We start from the raw sequence: 20,106 nt of genomic DNA on the forward strand, positions 1-20,106 counted from the left end.
TATTATTTGAGAAGAAGAAAGGAAAGGAGGCCATTTGGTCTGTCTTAGTCATGTGGTTGTTAGATTTTGATAATTGTTAAAATATTGTTGTAAAGTTTAATTGTGTTAAGATTTTTCTGTCTTTTAACATTTAAACCATCTTATCACCCATCATTAACCTTGTTAAACAAGAAACTCTGTGAAAACCTGTTCCACTTTTTAAGAGAACCACAAAGATTTTCAAGTCACACTGATTCAAGAGCTCTCCTCCAGCCTACACCAGATCGATAATAACTTCAAGGCTACACCCTTCCTCCCCAGGACATTCTCTTACTGATTTAATGGACGGTCTGCAATAACCGACACCCCTTTCCCCATTAGCCCATTAAACCAAGGGTTTACCATAGTATTAATAATAAAAACATTACTCTTATACTCAAAATGATATCTTACAATGTCTTCTTCCTTGAACTAATTGAGACTTGTTTGTATTTGTCTAATTGAATCCAAGGGCCAAGCTCAAAGCATTTTTCAAGTCGCTAAAAAGGTCATTCAGGGCAGAATTATCTCTCTATGTGTTTCCTTGGAGAAATCCAAACTGGTTCTGTCTGTTCAAAAACCTACCACCTAGTTTGATGACCATACCATGGCCAGCTGTTCCCTTTGTTATTTGTTTACATCTCAAATTGCCCATGTATGTGTGTGTGATCCCTGTATCCCATTCAAGGTATAGTTCTGCCTTGTGCCCTGTGCCCCCAAGATAGGCTCTAGGTTGCTGTGATCCTTACCAGATCTTTACCATGACAAGCAGCTTTCTGATAATGGAAAAGTAGTCATTGCTAACACAGATTGCGATGGAGGACAATGGCATTTCAGTTAAGAACTTTTCTCTTTTACACTACTCTGTACACAATAAACCTATTACCCTTTAGTCGGTCTCTGAAATTCTTTGTTTTGGAATATTTAATTTATGGAGCCAGTCTAACATGCCTAAAGACACATACACATACATCTTGGAACAACAGTAACTTTTAAACAATTCAACACTCTTGTTATTCTCCATATGATAAACCTACAGAGAATTGTTAAATAGTAGCTTTCAAACATCCACAGAGCAAAGAAATGTCAATTAGAACTGAAAGGATTAAGGATGGAGCAGAACACAGGTCTGAAGATGAAAGGCATTTTTTTATAATTGTTACTCTATCATAACTGGTGAATGTTTTATGTATTATATTGCTGCACTGCTGGCTTAAGGATTTCCTGTGAGCACTTCACAAGATGACATTGCTTTGTTAACTGTGAGGTATAAGAGAGTTAAAAGACAAGGGGTTCGTTTTGTGAAGTTTCCTTTCTTCAAGCACTGTTGGCAATTCATTTGAATCTTTTAAACAAAAACTCCAGAGCTTCTTACTTTTTTGTTGCGAACTTGTTCCACTAGATCTCATTTTTTTCCCTTCAATTAGATCAGATGATGAAAATGTTATACAACAAGTATGTCAGTATTCAAGAAACGTATTTCTCGCTTCTTTCTGTGTGTGTGAGTGTGGGAGAAATTCTAATATGTTCTTGTGTCACATGAATGTGATGCTACACCAGAATACGATCTAGTAAATAGTAATGCAAAGTCTTATTTTAACTACTTGTTAATCTGACATGTTAACTTGTCTGCACGTGTTCTGTTTTAACCATGGCTAGTTATAAAGCTCATGCCTGTAAGAAGTCTAATAAATTCTTAATTTCCAGGAGCTCCACTGAAGCCCAGGAAGGAATTGAGCTTCACGGAGCTTCCGAATGGCCAGCTGGAGATCAAATGGTCCTCTAAGTTCAACATCTCTGTGGAACCTGTTCTTTATGTTGTGCAAAGGAGGTGGAACTATGGAATACATCCCAGTGAGGATGATGCCACAGACTGGCAGACAGTGGCACAGGTACAGTATGTAAGCTGTCTGCTTACTGTACAAGATGGTGAAGTTCAGAATTCTATACATTTAAATAGAAACATCATCATATAAATACATAACTATTTGATTTATAATATAAACTACAGCCTATAAACCAGTAATGGTAACCATTTATTGTAACCTTATTATTTTTTATTATTTTAGGAACACGTGATCCAGTTTCTTCTGAGCACATGCTACATGCCAGGCTTAATCAGCTTAATGCCACACAGGACAAAAGAAGTTGAGCAAACCTTTAGATTACAGAGCACATCTGTAACTGCTGGGATATAATTAATCAAAATAATAATTTTCCCAGGTCTTAAGTTAGTTGAATGTTTAAAGATTTCTTTAAAACAATAAAATTGCAGCCTCTGTGAGAATGGATTAATCCCTTTTCAAAGTCATTCCACAGACTACATTCTTGAGGATCTGCTGTGACAGTTGCACTTACTGACCATGAATGTCCCATAATAATGCTTTACTGGTTCAGCCATACCAAATTCATTACTTTAACTGGAAACTTGGGTTAACAGCAGCAGCAGCAACAACAGCAGTTTATTAATTTATAATAATACATTATAAATATAAATATAAGATTTGTACAACTGATTCCATTGATTTTATTTTACTGTAAACTTTAATTAGGATCTATACAGTCCATGGTTTAAAATTATTTTATATCCTGTGTTTTTTCATGTCCATTAGTTAAAAATAAATAATAGGAATAGTTTACAGAAAGGTTTAACACAAATTAAATGTCCAAATATGACCCATCATATCTCCTCCCACATTTTGTATAATCTCATCCACACTTGATTTTTGAAAATCAGTACAATATGTAATTGTTCCCTTTGAAATCATGACATGCACAGTTACTCCTGGTGGTACTCCACACAGAACTGTCCTTCACAAACAGGCAAAAAGTGTGTTTTATAAGCCACTGCACATGCTGTGAAAAGATACAGAGCTTTGACAAACACCATTTTTTCTGTGATTAAGCAGCTTGATTAAGCTTGATTAAATTTTAAAAGGAACACTTGCTGGTGTGAAGAATGGGACATGGTGTGTTGAGTAACTGCCCTGTGTGTGAGGTGTCTTAATAAAAAGGACACCCTTGACCACTTTAGTTGATCTCTCCCCCGTCTGCCTGTACAGACAACAGAGGAGCGAGTGCGGCTGTCGGACATCAGAGCCAGCAGGTGGTATCAGTTCAGAGTGGCTGCTGTCAATGTTCATGGAACCAGAGGCTTCACTGCCCCCAGCAAACACTTCCACTCCTCCAAAGGTTGGTGTCCCCCTTCCTGATTTTCAGCACTGTCCTGTAGGTTCTACCACTGCGGCTGAACCCCTACTCTTTTTATTAGCTACAGCTACAAATTCTAAACGGGTGGAGCCTTTGAGGCTTCCTTATAGGGATGCACAGGCTAAAGCCTTTAGCTGAATTTACCTAGATTTAGCTAAGTTGTTGAAGCCAGTCAGAGTGTAATGAAAATTTAGAGTTTTTACATGTAGCTACCATGGTAAAAATTATGGCTGGGTATTATACCGGGGTAATTTATCATCACATCTGAGGTTTAACAAGCTGCATCTGTTTTTTGGAGTAAAGAAAGTACCTTGATTTAGGAAATCAGACTGCATTGAAAAAGGCACCCTTTCCTTTGTTTTTTGATACTGTGTGCTCAGTCCTAATAAGAAGAATGTTTCAATTTTTTAATACTAAAATTGGAAGGGCTTTTGCAACTGTGATTAATACTGTAGGTGTAATCAAAATTAATTGTTCTCAGTTTAAGAAAATAATAGTAATGGTGATTTCTGGTGGCAAATGGAATCAATACTTTTTTTAAGAAGTCAAACATAACAACCCGAAGCTGTAAGAGTTCAGTAATTGTTTCTGTCTCAAGGGACCAGTCACACAATCTGTCTCAAACCCTGAGCATGCCAATCTCTTTCTCAGTTTCCAGTTTTGCTCTGACAAGGGCAGATAGAGATTTCCTAGCTTTCTCTTAAACATATACTGTATAGGCCCACCTCTAACTCTCCCATCTACTGTATCTACTGAGGAGAGAGCAGGGGCTGCTGTTGAAACTCTCTTTTGCCGAGCATGACCAAAACACAGCAGACATCCATGGTGCAGTTGAAAAAAATTCACAATTAAAAATAAATAAAGAACACAAAATGGGAGAAAGCGAGCTACTGTATGTGCCTTGTTTGTTGGACTTATCTCCTAACATTCAGCCTCGCTAAGGAGATGTGCCAGCTTTTTAGTCCAAGTTTTCTGAAACTTAATACTTTAGGACAAGGTGTAAAAATTTCTAAAAGTCTTCATCTGAGGTATTTCACATTTAACTGCTTGATTTTTGGCCTCTATTTTCTTGACAAAAACAGGTCAGTTTTGTAGCCAGCTTAATAAAATGTGACCTTTGTTACTGTATAGACTTTTAAATGACTTAAAGACATTTGAATGCAAAACAGACCTACTGTACTTACTGAGACTGTTAATTTAAAAATGCCAGGTATTGCCCCTCATAATAAATGTAACCACATGCAGAATATAGTTATAGGCATGTATATGCATGAACACGGTCGGCATACATTAACTTCCCATGGGGCATTGGGCAATTCCAAAGACAGGGATTTTTTATTTTATTTCTGTAAAGGTTATAACTACGTATGTTAAAGAATGTAAGTACTCCTTTGTACTTTGGATCAGGAAAAGGACAGTGCCTCTTGGGAAAAGATCGTGTTCTATTTATTAACATTGAGCAAATCAAATCAAATAAACACAGAATAACAATTTCGGGGGATTAATGTTAACCACCCACTGAATGGATGAGTTGGCTTGATAAATCTTCCATTTCCTAGTTATTTATGTAGTCATGGTATATCTCCCGAATAAGATTTGTGACCCTGTAATTTGTTTTGGAATCTTCTGAAACAGTGGGGGCTTATTTACACTACACAGATCACATTCGTCACTGCCCTGCTATGCTGCATCCAATTGCATTCTCAACTAGCTTAAATAGGTTTCAGGTGGGAAAAGACAAAATTTAAAGACTTTTACCATCTCAGTTTCAATCATTTTGTCATTAAAGCCAATTTGCTCTTCATTTGACATCTGGTATTCTTTGGCAGAGTAACACTGACATCATCGGTCATAAAGTCATTACAAATTCTGTAGTTGATAGAATTTCATTAATTTTTCCAGTGCTACATTTATCATCATTAAGACTGTCTAGTTATCACTGCAAGAAAATCGAGAGTATAGACTCTTGAAAACACCAGAAAAAATCGTGAGTAAAAGAATTCCTTGAAATAATAAGACATGTGATGTGTATGCTGACGTCTTTTTTGTGGTTCTTGGGATAAATAATCAAAAAGATAGTCTCACATCCAGCAGGTACCTTCTTTGAGTCTTCTCGTCTTTTCTTCCAAAATCAAGCTCTCAAAACTGTTATTATTTACGTTAACATATCACAGAATTTGAGTACAGTATGTTTAATCTGAATAAAGCTGCATACTGATTTTACTAAGGATTAGGATGTTTTGACATAATGTTCATATCCAGTGTTTATATGCAAAGGGAAAATTAATATCAAAGCTTTATATATGTATATTTATATATGTATATATTTGAAAACTGAAGTTTTCCAAACTGAAATAAAAAAGAGGCTTAAAGAAGTAAACTGTTATGTACTGTATACTGTATGTGCGCCAATTAATAGAGAACCAGATGGTTGCCAAAGTAAAAAGAAGCACAAAAATATATTGGAGTGCTTTTGGCAAACTAAGCAAGAGCACAATTTGTTCCTTGAAAGAAGAGCCTTTGACCAAAGTGTCTTGCCTTTGTAAAATAACAAAAAAGCTCAAAATGACCATTAAAATGCATAAATGAATTCCAATAAACTAATATACCATACTATAGGAAATATAGGTTTCATGGGCTCTGATTAGCACTAGATCTGGATTTGCTAATCTACTTTGATATAGGGTAATCCACATTTAGTGATTATTTGGGGTTTTGAAACTACCACAAAAACATTTCTGCTTTACATTTGTATTACTTCTAATACAAAAAACTAATGAGTAAGGACAATGCATACTGCATTTAATTATTGAGAAACTCAATTATGTTCTGTAGCAATGTATTCCAAAATTTGATTGTAAAAAATAAATCTTGATCTTGGCAACCCTGTTTCCAAATTCCAGTTATGGGAAATCAGGCTTATAGTTTACAATAAGTTTTAAAATAAAATCAAAATATCTTGTAGATCTAAGAGACCTTTCATGCATTATTTCTGACTTTTACACCAGTTTATGTTCCTGAGGAATAATTGTTTAGCATGCCAATAGGAGTATACAGTACATTAAAGCTAATGGCATGGTCTGAAAAGCTGGAATACGTTTTAATGCCTGACTATTTACAATACACTTAATTAATGACACAACCTTAATTTGCAGCTTCTCTGTTTATTTACCTAAAGCACAAAGCTATTATTTACTAAGTGTAAAACTGAAGAAAATGGTTTGTCTCTTTTATAATGCAAAGTATTTTAAACAGTGTAATTAAAGGGCTTTAAAGATGCATGTGGTGTTTAAAGGAAGAGCAAGTGTGTTTTATATTCAAAATGATGGGCACACGTTTACATGTAAATTAGTTAAAAATGCCCTAAGGAATGCAGATTTGTAGAAATCCAGAAAATCAGATACAGTAAGTGTATTTCAGGATTCTGACAAGTAGGTAAAGTCATTTAATATTAAATGCATTCATAACAAACCTTTAAGACCATCACTCTTGTATTATTTTGCTTTGTGCTGTACAATGGTGAAAGTCTGAATCTATGCTTGAGCTGTTGATTAAACTATTTTGGTTCTGGCTTACTGAACACCAGCTGTGTTATACAGAATCCTTATAAAATAGGTATTAATTTTATAATACCTTTTCTGCAATTTTCATGAGTCAGTATGTTGAATGATTGTTAGAGCAGAGAATTACTTTTTCTTTCTAATAATTATTACTATTTAACTGGTGCTTTACTCTGAAGTGACTTTCACTTTTGCCCATTTAAGAGATCACTTTATTAGCCATATACAATTTCTTGCTATTGGAATTCATCTTTTCACATACCCCAGCTTGCTTTCCATGAGACACAGACACACAAACATGGAGAGAAGTGTGGGGTTTGGGCACAGGGTCAGCCATTGTACAGCACCCCTGGAGCAGTTGGGCCATGCTCAGGGGCCCAATGGAGTAGGATTCCTCTACCAGCCATGGGATTTGAGCAGGCAACCTTCTAGCCACAGGCGCAGATCCTTAGCAACAGTGCCACCGCTCCACCCTTTTTTTTAAAGAATATTTTTATGCAGCTCAGAATATCAAGTTGGTCACCTCTCCCATACTTTATGCAGTGAAAAGTCAAGAATGCAGTTTTTTGCTACAATAATGTCAATATAGAAAGTCCTGAATGGACCAGTTATAGTCACATACATAAGCAAATCATTTAACTTATTTTAGGTTAAAGATAGTCTTTTGTTCCATGTTTCATTATAAGGAACTTTGCGGACCATATCACTAAGCTTCGCAATGATAGGCAATACGTATGTACATAAAGTTTGCTTTGGTAAATTCAGATTTTCTGTCTTTTATTTGGCTGTGGTCTCAGCCTCCTTCACTGTGCTTTGACCATGATTTTACTTGTAGTAAGATACTGTGCTTTTAACCACAGTAAATATTTGTAAGGTAATTGTTTGAGGAAAGGTAAGTTTAAAGTGTTGCTCTTTCCATTGCAGATCCCTCTGCGCCTCCCACCCCATCCGATCTGAGAATCACCAACATGACCAGTAACAGTGAGGGAAGTGGCACAGCCAGGCTGAGCTGGAACCTGTCAGAGGAACCAGACATTCCTGTGCATCACTACAAAGTCTTCTGGAGCTGGACAGTCAGCCGAAAGTCCATTGTTCCAGCAAAGAAAAAGAGAAGAAAGACCACCGAAGGGGTATTTCATTCTGTTTTTACTTTGTGCCGAAGCAAGGGCGTAAATGCTGGGGGCCCGGGTGTGACTGTTTTGAGACAATAGAAGGAATGCTCATTGCAGGCCATGAGCCACAGTGCTGTAAATACAATCAAAATGGTTCACAAAAGTATAAACACTGAGCAGTACTACTTTTGATTACACAAGCTTCTACATCCATTGTTTCTGGACTTCTATTACCTCTTGGAAGAAAGAAGAGCTTTTACGAAGTTCATTATACACCCAAATTAGTAGTCTTCTGACTGAAATGCTTGAGTAAGGTGTACTTTTCTATTTAAAAAAAAAAGTTTTTATTATTCCTTTGGCTCACAGTCTCAAGCCACTATTGACACCAGTTAGGCTGTGTTTTAACCACTAATATTATGTCCTCAAACAGCCTTCACAGTAACATGTCTACTACACTATATTCATAATTGACATATATAAACTTACCAATTACTAAAACAATTAAACTGTCCTGTTGACTTTGTCTTCTTTCTCAGTTTCTGCTTTCTTCAAGGGTAATTATTGGTAAGAAAAGACCTGTCTTCTCTCCTAACCACGGATAATAAAATCCATTTCTCTTTTTCTTATTTTTCACATTTTTCTTCCTTTCACGACTGATTTTATGCTCAGCAACATTTCTACACTATAAGATGTTAAGATTAATAGGTAAAGAATAACCAGATTGAGTAGCTCGCATTTAATCAAAACAGTTAATTCTGGCTTTTTAGTAAAAACGTTTCTTCTTTTTTATTTTTTATTTACTTTATTGTTTATGATCATAAACGTATTTTGGCCCTACAATCCTCATCCGTGTTGATCTCTTAAACCTTTGTTAGGAATTCAGTCTCCTGCATAAACCCATAGGATACTGAAGTAAGAATTTACTATGGCCATGTCCATTCCAACCTTTTTCTTCACACTATATCGGATTTCGTAATACAGTGTTTTTTCACTTTAGTCTGCCAAACATCTGACCTAACACAGGCACCAAGTGACCATTCAAGGAAGAAATTTTACATTCCCTTCTAGTAATCACTTCGCAGAATAATGTTTTATTTGGTGACCCAGAATATGAGTGTGAATCTAGTAGTGGATGCAGAGATATAAGAAAGCTGTCAGGTTTCTCTGGTTTCAACCCAGACACTTCTACATCTGACAACAGCCTTCTGTTATTAACCAAAGATCGTTGAATGGTCAAATATACAGACTGCAGAACTAGATCCAGCTTCGGGCTCTCAGATGATGTGGTCTCAAAAATACTTACAGTGGTGGCAGGGGTATTTAGTGTGAGGCCCACCATGATAAAGCAGCCCAGTCGAAGGCAGCAAAATGCGCATGTGCTTTTAATAACCTTTTTTTTTTCTTTTGGGAAACATTTTAAATGTGACAGTAGGGTTCCGTAGTGTACCGATTGGGTGACTCTGACAGGCCACAGGCTTGTGTTTTTAATAAAGTGAAATCCTAAGTTGTGTGTATTGTTGCTGTTCTTTTCATCCCATTACAGTCCCAAAACTATGTGGATCTGGAAGGGCTCCAGCCAAACAGCAGCTACATGGTAGAAGTGCAAGCAGTGACATACTGGGGACAAGTGCGTCTGAAGAGTGCCAAGGCTGCTCTCTACTTCAGCACCATGAGATTGAATGACACAAGTATGCCCCTTTTGCCGCTGTTCCTTTCCATTTTGGTTTACGTGATGGTGGTGATTTTCTTTCCATTGGTATCTTCCTTCTGTTTAAACAAAGGGTCTGAGTAGCGAGTGGTTTTCACAGTGGAGTTTGGTTTGCAGAAGGTATTAAGAAGGATAATACAGCTCAGTTCTCAAATCTTGCTGACAGTTCTCCAATTCCACAGCTCGAATATTGAACCCTGCAGGTTTTCTCAAGAGATATAGTCGATTTTCCCAAAGCACGGTGGCAGAATTTATAGTGGTTTGGCACAGCATGTAATGAATCCCTGGGAAACTGAAGAATATATTGGTCTGTTATATATCGTCTGTCAAATACTGGCAATTGAAAGGCACATTGAACTGCAAAGAGAATCAGTCACTCTTTAATGTCCTTTTAAAGATGTACCAGCCTAGCATCTCTCTCATTTCTTACTCTCTTAGCAGCATTTAATTAATGGTAAAAGGCTTCACTTTCACGTCTTCTTTTGATTTTTCTACTCTTTTGTTTAATTACCTGTACTTCCACTCTTTTCAATGCTTTTCATAGCTCATTTTGAAATCTGGGAAACTCAGAGTAATCTTAATGCTAATAATAATAATGATGAATTGTTTTCTATATGGCAATGATTAATAGTGTAATCTTATAACAGATTAGTAAGAAGAATTAGTAAGAAGAAAGGATAATGCCTAATTTCTTATGTCAAGGAGGGATTAACTGTGTAATCTTGCTTAGTTCTGTTTTATTTATTACAAAAAATCATTTTTGATTAGAATGTAGTCATTATGTTTATTTAAGTATATGGTTTCAGGGTTCTAACCCTGTCTACTAACCAGTCTTTATTTTTTAAACTTGTGACGTTTACAATAAACTAAGTATAAAGTGACTATATTAAAAGATTATAATGAAATAACACAGCTATATTTCAATAATGGCAATGAATGGTGTTGAACTTGGTTTCTCTCCTAGAAGAACAGTCTTCAAAGATACATAAAGGAGAGCAAAGGCTGACATCTCATCCAGGAAAACAGCCAACAGGCCCATTAGAAGTTGGAGTTCCTTTCTACCAAGATGGACAGCTTCAGGTCAAAATCTACTGGAAGAAAAGGGGAGGTATGATCCACAAAAATATGATCCAACCCTTTTGATGTTTCAAAGACCATAAAAGTATGATTACTTTTTAAAAGAATTATACATCATACTGTTCATTCTAGAATTGAGTGATTAAAATGCTGACTTTGGAGAAGTTCATAATTAATGATGCACTAAACACAAAACATTGATTATAATAATGTTACTTTTTATCTCTCAGATTTAGCTTCAGTAATCGAAAAGCCAAAATTGGAAAATGAATTGTAAGTCTTGGAGATATCTTCTAAAAATCCTAGTATTACATGGAAGTTGAGCTGTGTTTGATTTATTGCCTGCTGTACTTGCCTTAAAACTTTATTGTAACTGAGCTTAAATATAGTAAAAAAATAATATGGGGTCTGACCAATTTAGGAACAGGTAAAGGTTAATTACGCACTGAAAAGTTGAAAGAAAAACACGATGTTGCTACTGCTGAGTCTTTTAGAGGTGTGAGGGAAGACTTAACAGCAACACTCTGTACAGTACTTTTCACTTACTTGTAATACCAGAGTGGAAATACAAAACCATGAAACTTTTACCACTAGGGAAGTACTGTCAAATTTCATTTAGTATGGCTTGTGTTGTTACTAATCTGTGTCATCACCACAGCCAGACTTTGCGTAAGAAATTGAAGAATGCAGGGAGTTTGTAAATGTTTATCAAGAGTAAAGAAGTTTATGCTAAATTCAAAAAAAGAAAAATCTTTGCAGTCTGTATTGTTTAGCTAAACTAGACCAGGCTTAGGGTACTGGGTGTACTTGACTTGTTGTCTATATTGGGTAGACTTTCAGTCAGCTTGTGTGCACCGTTAAATTACGGGCCTGGTTCATTTCACAATGACAAAATAACTTATAATGTGCCAAGCCTTTTATTTTGCAAACAGCCTTGACCACCCATATTTTAACATAAAAGCAGCTGGTCTTGATAAACAGCATTTGAACTTTTTGAGCAGTTGACTGTTCTTCAACCTTCAGTTCATTTATGTACTTGTAAGCTAATCTAACACCAACTTTAGGCTCTTGGTCATAGCCTGAGGGTGGTATCTCAGTAGGCAACTTCAAACCTGCCCTCATGTAAGGCACTGAGTGAGTTGCTGCTGCAGATTGATTGTCTTGGTAGATTTGTGACGTAAGACATGTGGAGGTATAGACAGGTATAGAATGTGGTACATGAAGTAATTTAGGTCTTTCTTCTTAGATGATAAGATAAGAATAAATGTTTCTGTTGTAACTGTCTGTTAGCAATCTATTAAAGTTATTATACCATTATTACATGCCCTTAGAAATATTCTTCAGGCTGTGGTCAGGATAGATCTAAATGAATAAATATAAAAGGTTTCTTTTCAACAATGCAATATGTGTTAATGAAATAATCTGCTCTTCCAAATGCTTTTAATCCTTTGCTTAGATGTTTACCTTAAATTTATTTATTTGAAGTTTTATTTTGAAATATTAAGAGCAAGCAAATATTGAAATGTGAACATAGTATATTTTGTTTACTTTTATGGCACATCTATTTTTCTTTGGTTCACATTGCCTCAATTTAATAAAACTAAAAAAATGCATTTTCCAATTTAAAGATTCAATTCCAATTTAAAATGGAATGCTGAAAGACAACAGATCCTTCAAATGAAAATCCATATTTTCTGAATACAAGGTAATGGAACCCCATGGTGAACATCTCTCAAACCACCCAGCTGAACAAACAGAGAAAAGGGTTAAATAATATTTTCACATTTCTTTTTTGTGCAAAAGCTATTCCCATGAAAGTGGATTGTCATGAAGCATCTGCTTCAAGAGCGTAATTTGAAAATTCATTTAAAGTACTCTGGAATTAGGGCAAAAATATTTTAGCTCAAAGAAACAGGACTTGTGGGTTTCAAAAATATTTACTTTTAAAAACCACAGGCTGATGGGCAACTATCAGCTTGGATATGAGAGATCTTTCCTTCGATTTTTATATATTACTACTTCGTTCCATTTGCTCAGATTTAAATCTTGTTTATCTTTTTTCATTATTTTCAGCTCATAATTCCCTCTTTTCTGCTTCCAAACTGCTTAAAGCTTTTCACTGCCAGAATCATGTCTAGCCCATCAAAGGACTTCTTTTATCTCTAAACCACAATCTCTGCCTTTGGCAGAGCTGCAGTGGCATATTCCCTTAATTATTAATATGAGAAGTATAATTTCACCCCCAAACTACATGTGCTGATGAATAATAAATTCTGCGAATAACAAGGGGAAATTCCGAACACAAACACATTTGATTACCTCAATGAATCCTATCACAACGTGCTCCTGTGTAATAGACTGTAAATGGCCTATATGGGTGATGCTTTAAGCAATCGTGGCATTCACCCACGTGATCATCCTGAAACATGTTGTGATCTGTATTCTTTGACTCTGTTACATATCTTGAGGTGATATCACATTAGCTTGTGTGTCTTAGCAAGGTATTATTATTAAGTGAAGCATTGTTAAGATTATGGTACTTATTTTCCCTACTAGGAAACTGTTGGAAAATTTCCTACCCAATACTTCACGAATTAGAGGGGGAATTTGCCCACTGTTTGCCTTCAGGAAATGATGAGCTCTACAGCATGTGTATTAAAGAGCTTGTTTTCTTTTCCCAGCAACTTTACAAAATGGGACAAACACTTCAGTGGACATGGACTGTATTAAATACACTTTATTAAATAAGATATGAATCTGTCATGAAACAGAAGTGGATTTATTCTACATTATTTCAATAATATGCTCCAGTAGTTTACAATAAGGTTGGAGACGTTTATAAGGGTATGAGTTAAGGTAAAAATGGCTGTAAAGGGGTGAATTTCTCCATGAATGTGAGATGTGTGGCAAATCAACATTATCTCCCTCCAAAAACAAATTGTCCACTTTAAACACATTTTGGATATAAAATGAAAGGTATTTCAGGAACATTTCCTTATGAAATTTACCATTATGAATGTGTATGGTTTTTCATGTTGTTCTTATAATTAAGAATTCATTATACTGATTTCATGCTTTTTAGTCTCAAAATATCCCAAAATTGTTTTACATATAGAAGCAAACCCATTTCGTTCCCTGCTGTAGTACAGCCCCACCTAGGTGATGTTCTGTGCTAACAGCCGCGCTACATAACAGATTGGGTGGAGGAGTGAGAAATAAGTTCATCCAGAGAACAGTGGAGGAATATAGGGAGGACAGGTTCTAAAAGCCTACTCCCGAATTTAGCCAGGACAATGTGGAGAACAGCTCTATTCTTATGAACACTGCTAAGGGAAGTATTTAAGACCTTGGTTTAATGTCTCATCCAAAGGATGGCACCTCCTACAGGATTTCCATACTGAATCTAGGGTGGGAATCTAGGTGGAAGTCTGCCACCAGCACTGCTTACAGCAGGAACCTGTTTTTTCTCCTATCCCAGTACTGACCAGGCCTGTGTTTAAACTATGTCTATGATTTCTTTAAAACTATGGAATGGATTTCTGGAAATTAGGTTTTGGGAAATGGAAATTTATCTTTTAACACTACTTTTACAAAGCCTTTAATCATATGCTGGTTTGATGAGTCTATACTTCAGAACTTTCCGTCATTGTTCGGATATTTGGCAACTTACTGGCTTCATTATTTACAAGAGACCAACAAATATGTATTTCCTTCATAACTTTCTTATTCATAGCCTGACAACATGTGTTTAACATGTGAGGTGAATATATCAAATAACCCAAGTATGATGGTTTTTTGTTTGTTTCCGACCCAGATCCCAGTGTGAACCGCTACCATGTCCAGTGGTTGCCAGAATCCTGCAGTCACAATGAAACGAAAAGTCCAGAGAAATCTGTGACACAGGTAAATTAAAAATATTATTAACCCTTTTCTTCTTTCTGCAGATGAGATAAATGTACACTATCTAGTGTAGTATTTTTAACAGATGGAAGGTAATCTAAACTCCTCTAGCAAATACATGAGATGACCCATTGTATATTTTAATTAAATTACTAAAAATGATTGTTTTATTCTGTGCACAGTCAGTTTTAAAGGAATTAAGAATGATGTGGGATGGTTTAAGTGTTTTTGAACATGGAACAAGCTAATCAGCCATATTTCAAAAGCCAATACCCTGGTTTATTTAAAAAAACATTGAACCTTTGGAAACAGCGATCCTTTGATATTTAAATTAATAATCAATTAACAATCAAGTCAAATGAGCTACCTGAGATGAAAGACCTCCTTTTCTTTTTCACCTTGCTTATGTTCTTATTTTCTTGTTGCATTTGTAACATAGTTGAAATGGTATGAAAACAGAGCTATGTGTTTTTCCTAGGGCAAAATGTTGCACACAGCATTAGAATTGGGCAAAGAGCAAAGAAAATGTCACTTTTGACTGACAGCTGTGTTGGCACAATTTGTGCTTGTAATGTGCTTGTACAGTATATGCTGAACAGTGATTATATACAGTATATATCAGTGCCATTCTTGAAGTTCAGGTTTTCCATATGCACAGGTTTACTAGCAATAGCAATTAATTTGTGTAATACTTGAAAAATGCACAAATTTAAAATTGTGGAGAACAAACCTTATACACACTGTGAAACAAGAATCAAAGGAGTATGAACTGAAAGAAATTAGTCTTCAATATCTAATAAGGAAAAAGCCAATGTGGATTTATGCAAAGGACACATTTTTAGCTTTTTGTTCTGTTTTTGAACAAATGCACATGTGTAATCCAGTGATATCGTGTCATATTCTGACAGTTTATTTACACTTTTAATGTGGTGTCATTCTATACAAACTACTTTTGTGGAAATAAAGGACTTGCTTTTTGTGGCATTATTATTTTTCACTGGAATGATGAAAAAACTTCTCTGTGAAGAAAATAACTCAAATGTTCTTGCCAGAAATTCTCAGTAAAATACTTTATGGGTTGCAAAGAGCATTTGAGACTTTGCTGTTTCAGCTCAGTCAGATCACAAATGGCATTTGTTTGGTGACACAGCAAGACTGGCATTCTTTAGGTGCTCTGTTACTGGTTGCTAAGAAATAGATGCTGTTTTTTTGTTCTACCAAATTCTTAAAGGCTTTGGAAAATTCACATCAGATGCAGTTCTTGTTCCCTTGTACTTAGTTTGAACAAGTTGACTCAGTTGGTTTTAATAAGCCATTAAGTCTGCTACATATTAGAATACATGATTGCAGGAATTCCCAGTGTCTCGTTCGACGTTTCTGGTATTTTCATTTACCAGACCAGATTTGTTTGCTGAAAAATCTTACATTGAAAACAGGTTTGGGGTGCAGAGGGGTTTAACCCCATTTAACCCGATTAGACATCGGGTGGTGTTTACTTGAAGATTAATTATGAATGTCCCTAATGCATTGACATTACTGTCCTTACTTTCAACCTTGTAGCTTATACCGAAAGCAAATACATAGTAGGTCTCAATAATTGTTTCTGCTATCATGGACATAATTCCATAGTTCAGTCTTATAACTTATAAGTAAAGGAGTTATTCTAATTTCTACACCCAACAGAGGTAGGTTGAAAATGTACATCTTTATGAGAAACACAATCCATTGCTTGCATTTTGAGCTTTAATTCCTTTTTCAGTTACAAGTAGGGAGTTCTTAATTCAACTATACTTTTAGAATAGTTTTATCTAACCCAGAATACAGACTATATAAATATGCCTGTTATGTTTCTTTTGTGAAATACATGTTTTTTTATGAAGCAACTAAATTATTCATTTTCCATTTTAATGTAGTTAATTATCTTTATACATCCTTGAGACCTGTAAAAAGGTGCAGTTATTGTATTTTAACTCATTTGTGATGAACAATTTTTGTTCTTTGTCTAGGAAAACTACATTCATCTCCAAGGGCTGCTGTTTTCCTGCAAGTATAAAGTGACAGTTCACGCAATGAAATTAAAGGGCCGTTCAAAGGCTGAAACCACCAGCTTTTCCACCCCATCATGCTCTGCTTTGAAAGGAAAGAACCATAAACACTTCAGCTGCCCTTCAGATGGGGGTGAGTGCAACTCTCAGCCGTAGATCTAATGCGTAACCATGCATCTCTCCAGTAACGAGCGGAATTACTTTACAAAAGCAGGCGGAAGATGTTAAATGAACTTCATTTTGAAGTTTTTGTTGAGACTTGAAGAATGCTTGTGACTCAGAATGCATTTCATTAACATTCACGTACCCACAATCTATTCAAAGTGTTTACTGAATTTAAATATTGAGTGAAAGTGTCATTTACAGTGGCGTGCATTTTTTAACAATCTAGTGTTTGTGTCAAGTGTTAACATTCTGTTTAAAAACCTGAACTATCTATCAACTACTGATTAGGGAATTCTCTTCTTTTTTAGTTACAGTGCTTCCGAAAGTACTGGCGAAACCAGAAAACCTGACCGCATCGTTCTACATTCATGAAGGGAACATTACTGGGAATTTCTTTTGGAGGGTTTCAAGAGTACACCCCCACCAGCGGATCACAGGATTCCAGGTGACCTGGGCAGAGGTGACTACAGAGAACCGACAGAACAGTTTGCCAAACAGCATCATCTCTCAGTCACAGATACTGCCTCCAGTAAGTCTCGTGCCACAACAAATAATTACAATTTCACCCACAATGCCGTGAAGTCTGTTTTCGCAATTGCTGCCTTGACATATTTGGGAAAACATGTCAGTGGTTCTGCATGAGCTTCATGCTTTTGCTGCATTACTTTGTACTATTGACTCTTTTCCAGAGTTTGTATTTGTGTTATTTTCCAGAGTGTTGAAAGCAAATCAGCACTGTAGTCTTAACAATCAGGGAGTATCAAACCATCTAAAAGAGAGGACTGGTCTTGTTGAATTTCTTTGCTTTTTTTTGCGTCATATTTTAGATCTTAACAGAAATGCAGGAGTGAATAGTCTGGTCTGTGAACACCATCATGTCTCTGTAATGTAAAGATACTGGTCCTGCTCTCGCAATGCCAAGTGCAAAAGAACTGTAGGGCCAACAAAGTAACACACCCTTAAAAATACAGGAACACTTATTACACAATGAAGGTTTGAAGTCTTTGGCGGTTGTTTCTGCTCATCTGCTTCCTATTAATCCACTCTTTAATCTTATTTGTGTTAGTTGTTTTTGTTCATAAATGAAACCATTGTTAATAAGGAAATGAGTTTGTGTTTATAAGTCTTTTAGCAGACTTTCAGCACTCAGTGAATTGCAGTCGTGAACGCACAGTGAAAATATTTGGAGGCCCCTGATTTTAATAGTTCCTTCTTATTTTTTGTTGCTGTTGACATTTCTGTCAAGTTATCAAGCGTATGCTTTTATTGTTTGGATTTCGTGAGCAAATAAATATGTATGCAGGGCAGCTATGTGTGACAGTATTTTCACGTAGGAGTTCATGGTCGCCCTGGATACTAAAAACACAGATGTGGAGCTGTCTGCAACTAAAACAGGAAAAGAGTAATGAAAAAAATGACATAAGAAGTGCATTTAATAGGATTGTGATGTTGTAATGAATCTTCTTATTATGGATAACCCTCAAAGAAAAACACTATGCACATCACAAATAGCGGTTACAGTATATCAACAATAGACCTCCATTTCAGTCATTATACAGTATTCCAGAGGCTTACAAATCTCTGGCCTCTAATGAGGGAATGCAATGTACACGTCCTTCTCTTGAGAACATTTGATTTCAGAGATTTCACTAATAGGCTGGTGAGCAGGTTCATTTCATTAAAGGTGTAAGATAGTTATGTTTTGTTAAATCATTAACACATGATCATTTAAATAAATCAATAAAGTAGCATGAGCACAGTTACTTATCATTTAATTACTAATGGATCATCCATCTAGTCACTTTCTTTCTTTCTGGTCATGTAAATTGTGTTTAAGTACATGTACTAGCTGTTAGATACCGGAAACTTTGTAAAATACAGCAATTAACTGTAAGGTTGATTATATTACATATTTAATTACCAAATACAGAAATTAATTTGCATCTTGAAGTATATGTGAAAGGCCATTTTACCAACCATCCGGCATTGCAGTTTTTACAAATTGCATGTGTACCTAATAATAAAAAAATAATATCCATTTTGTAGATCAGAACATTTATTTTAAAAGCTATTGTTTAATTCGGATACATTTTGATTGTAGAACCAAATATTCTGTGTGATGTGAGAGCTTGAAAGTAAAAAATATTATTAATGCAAAACAAAAGCTTAATGAAATATAAAATACTGAATTACATATGCTTTGCTGAGGTAGTTGCATATAATTAGAATTCCTTCAAAGTCTTTAAAGTTTCCTGTTTGGATATTAACTGTATCTAAGTTACATCCTATATATGCATTAACGTTTTTTCTTAGTGGTCTGGTGTCATGATTTGGTTCTGTTCTGGCTCTGTGTCACCTTGATCCATACCAGAAATAAGCAGCTTTTTGATAATGGATAAAAGATGAATGGTTATTCAAAGAAATATATAGGGAAATAGAAAAGGTTAATAAAAGAGTCTTTTTGGCTCATCTTGGGGAAAAGAAAAAAATGGTGTGTTGTTGATTAGCAGTCAATTTTTGGAATAGTTTTGTAAGTGAACATACTTTTGTAATGATACAGTAAGACTGTGAGTTCATATTAAGAGTTTTAAATGCTAGATTTCAGTATTTTTTTTATTTGGGACACCCATGCTGTTTCTCTTGTCTCTTCCAGGACCATAATTTTCTAACAGTTTCCAATCTCAGAGTATCAACCTCTTACCGACTTGAAGTGCAAGTGATAACGACAGGGGGGGAAGGCCCAGCAACTGTTAAAACATTTCACACACCTGATACGTCGCCAGCTCTCCAACACAGTAAGTGTATTTTCACAGACATAAACATTAATACATGGGATCTAGTCTAAAAAAACCTGTTTGAAAAGAAAATCCATTTTATGTATTGCATTACCAGTAAATTCCAAACCTACAGGTTTTCCAACACATGCATTGGGATGATCTAAATAGCACATTATTTTTCACCTGTGACAGTACCATTTGTTCTTCAATAAAGGGCACATAGCAGTCAAACACTATGTCATTGGACATATGGTACTTAAAATAAACAGCTATTCCAATAAATGCCTGTTAAAATATCTCATGTTACATGTTGCTTTGAGGCCATTTGGCTAATCTTTTAAATTGTGTTTTAAGTTTGTTTATTTATTTAGGATTTTCTGCAATGGGATGTGGCTGAAATTATTTGCATGTTACTTGTATTGTTTGTAGTTTATGATCTCAAAGCCAGTTGCTGGCTTGGGCTATCTTAAATCGTGTTTCCTTTGAAAATTGTTTCTGCTATGGCTATTTTGTAATTACTTAAATAAGTTATTA

The 20,106-nt window shown here is 35.5% G+C and overlaps 1 protein-coding gene across 1 annotated transcript in view; it reads left to right on the forward strand.

Annotated features, from left to right (window-relative positions):
- The window catches only part of LOC102684025 (anosmin-1), a 68,102-nt gene that overhangs the window by 46,250 nt on the left and 1,746 nt on the right, over positions 1–20,106 (forward strand). The window contains exons 5-13 of the mRNA XM_015361486.2: positions 1,726–1,910; positions 3,081–3,210; positions 7,713–7,918; positions 9,444–9,588; positions 10,573–10,716; positions 14,500–14,588; positions 16,592–16,763; positions 17,104–17,324; positions 19,449–19,590. Coding sequence (XP_015216972.2) covers positions 1,726–1,910; positions 3,081–3,210; positions 7,713–7,918; positions 9,444–9,588; positions 10,573–10,716; positions 14,500–14,588; positions 16,592–16,763; positions 17,104–17,324; positions 19,449–19,590 — 1,434 coding nt within the window. The remainder of the gene's footprint in view (positions 1–1,725; positions 1,911–3,080; positions 3,211–7,712; positions 7,919–9,443; positions 9,589–10,572; positions 10,717–14,499; positions 14,589–16,591; positions 16,764–17,103; positions 17,325–19,448; positions 19,591–20,106) is intronic.

Source organism: Lepisosteus oculatus, chromosome 13, assembly GCF_040954835.1.
Source record: "Lepisosteus oculatus isolate fLepOcu1 chromosome 13, fLepOcu1.hap2, whole genome shotgun sequence".
In the NCBI taxonomy this organism is placed as follows: Eukaryota; Metazoa; Chordata; class Actinopteri; order Semionotiformes; family Lepisosteidae; genus Lepisosteus; species Lepisosteus oculatus.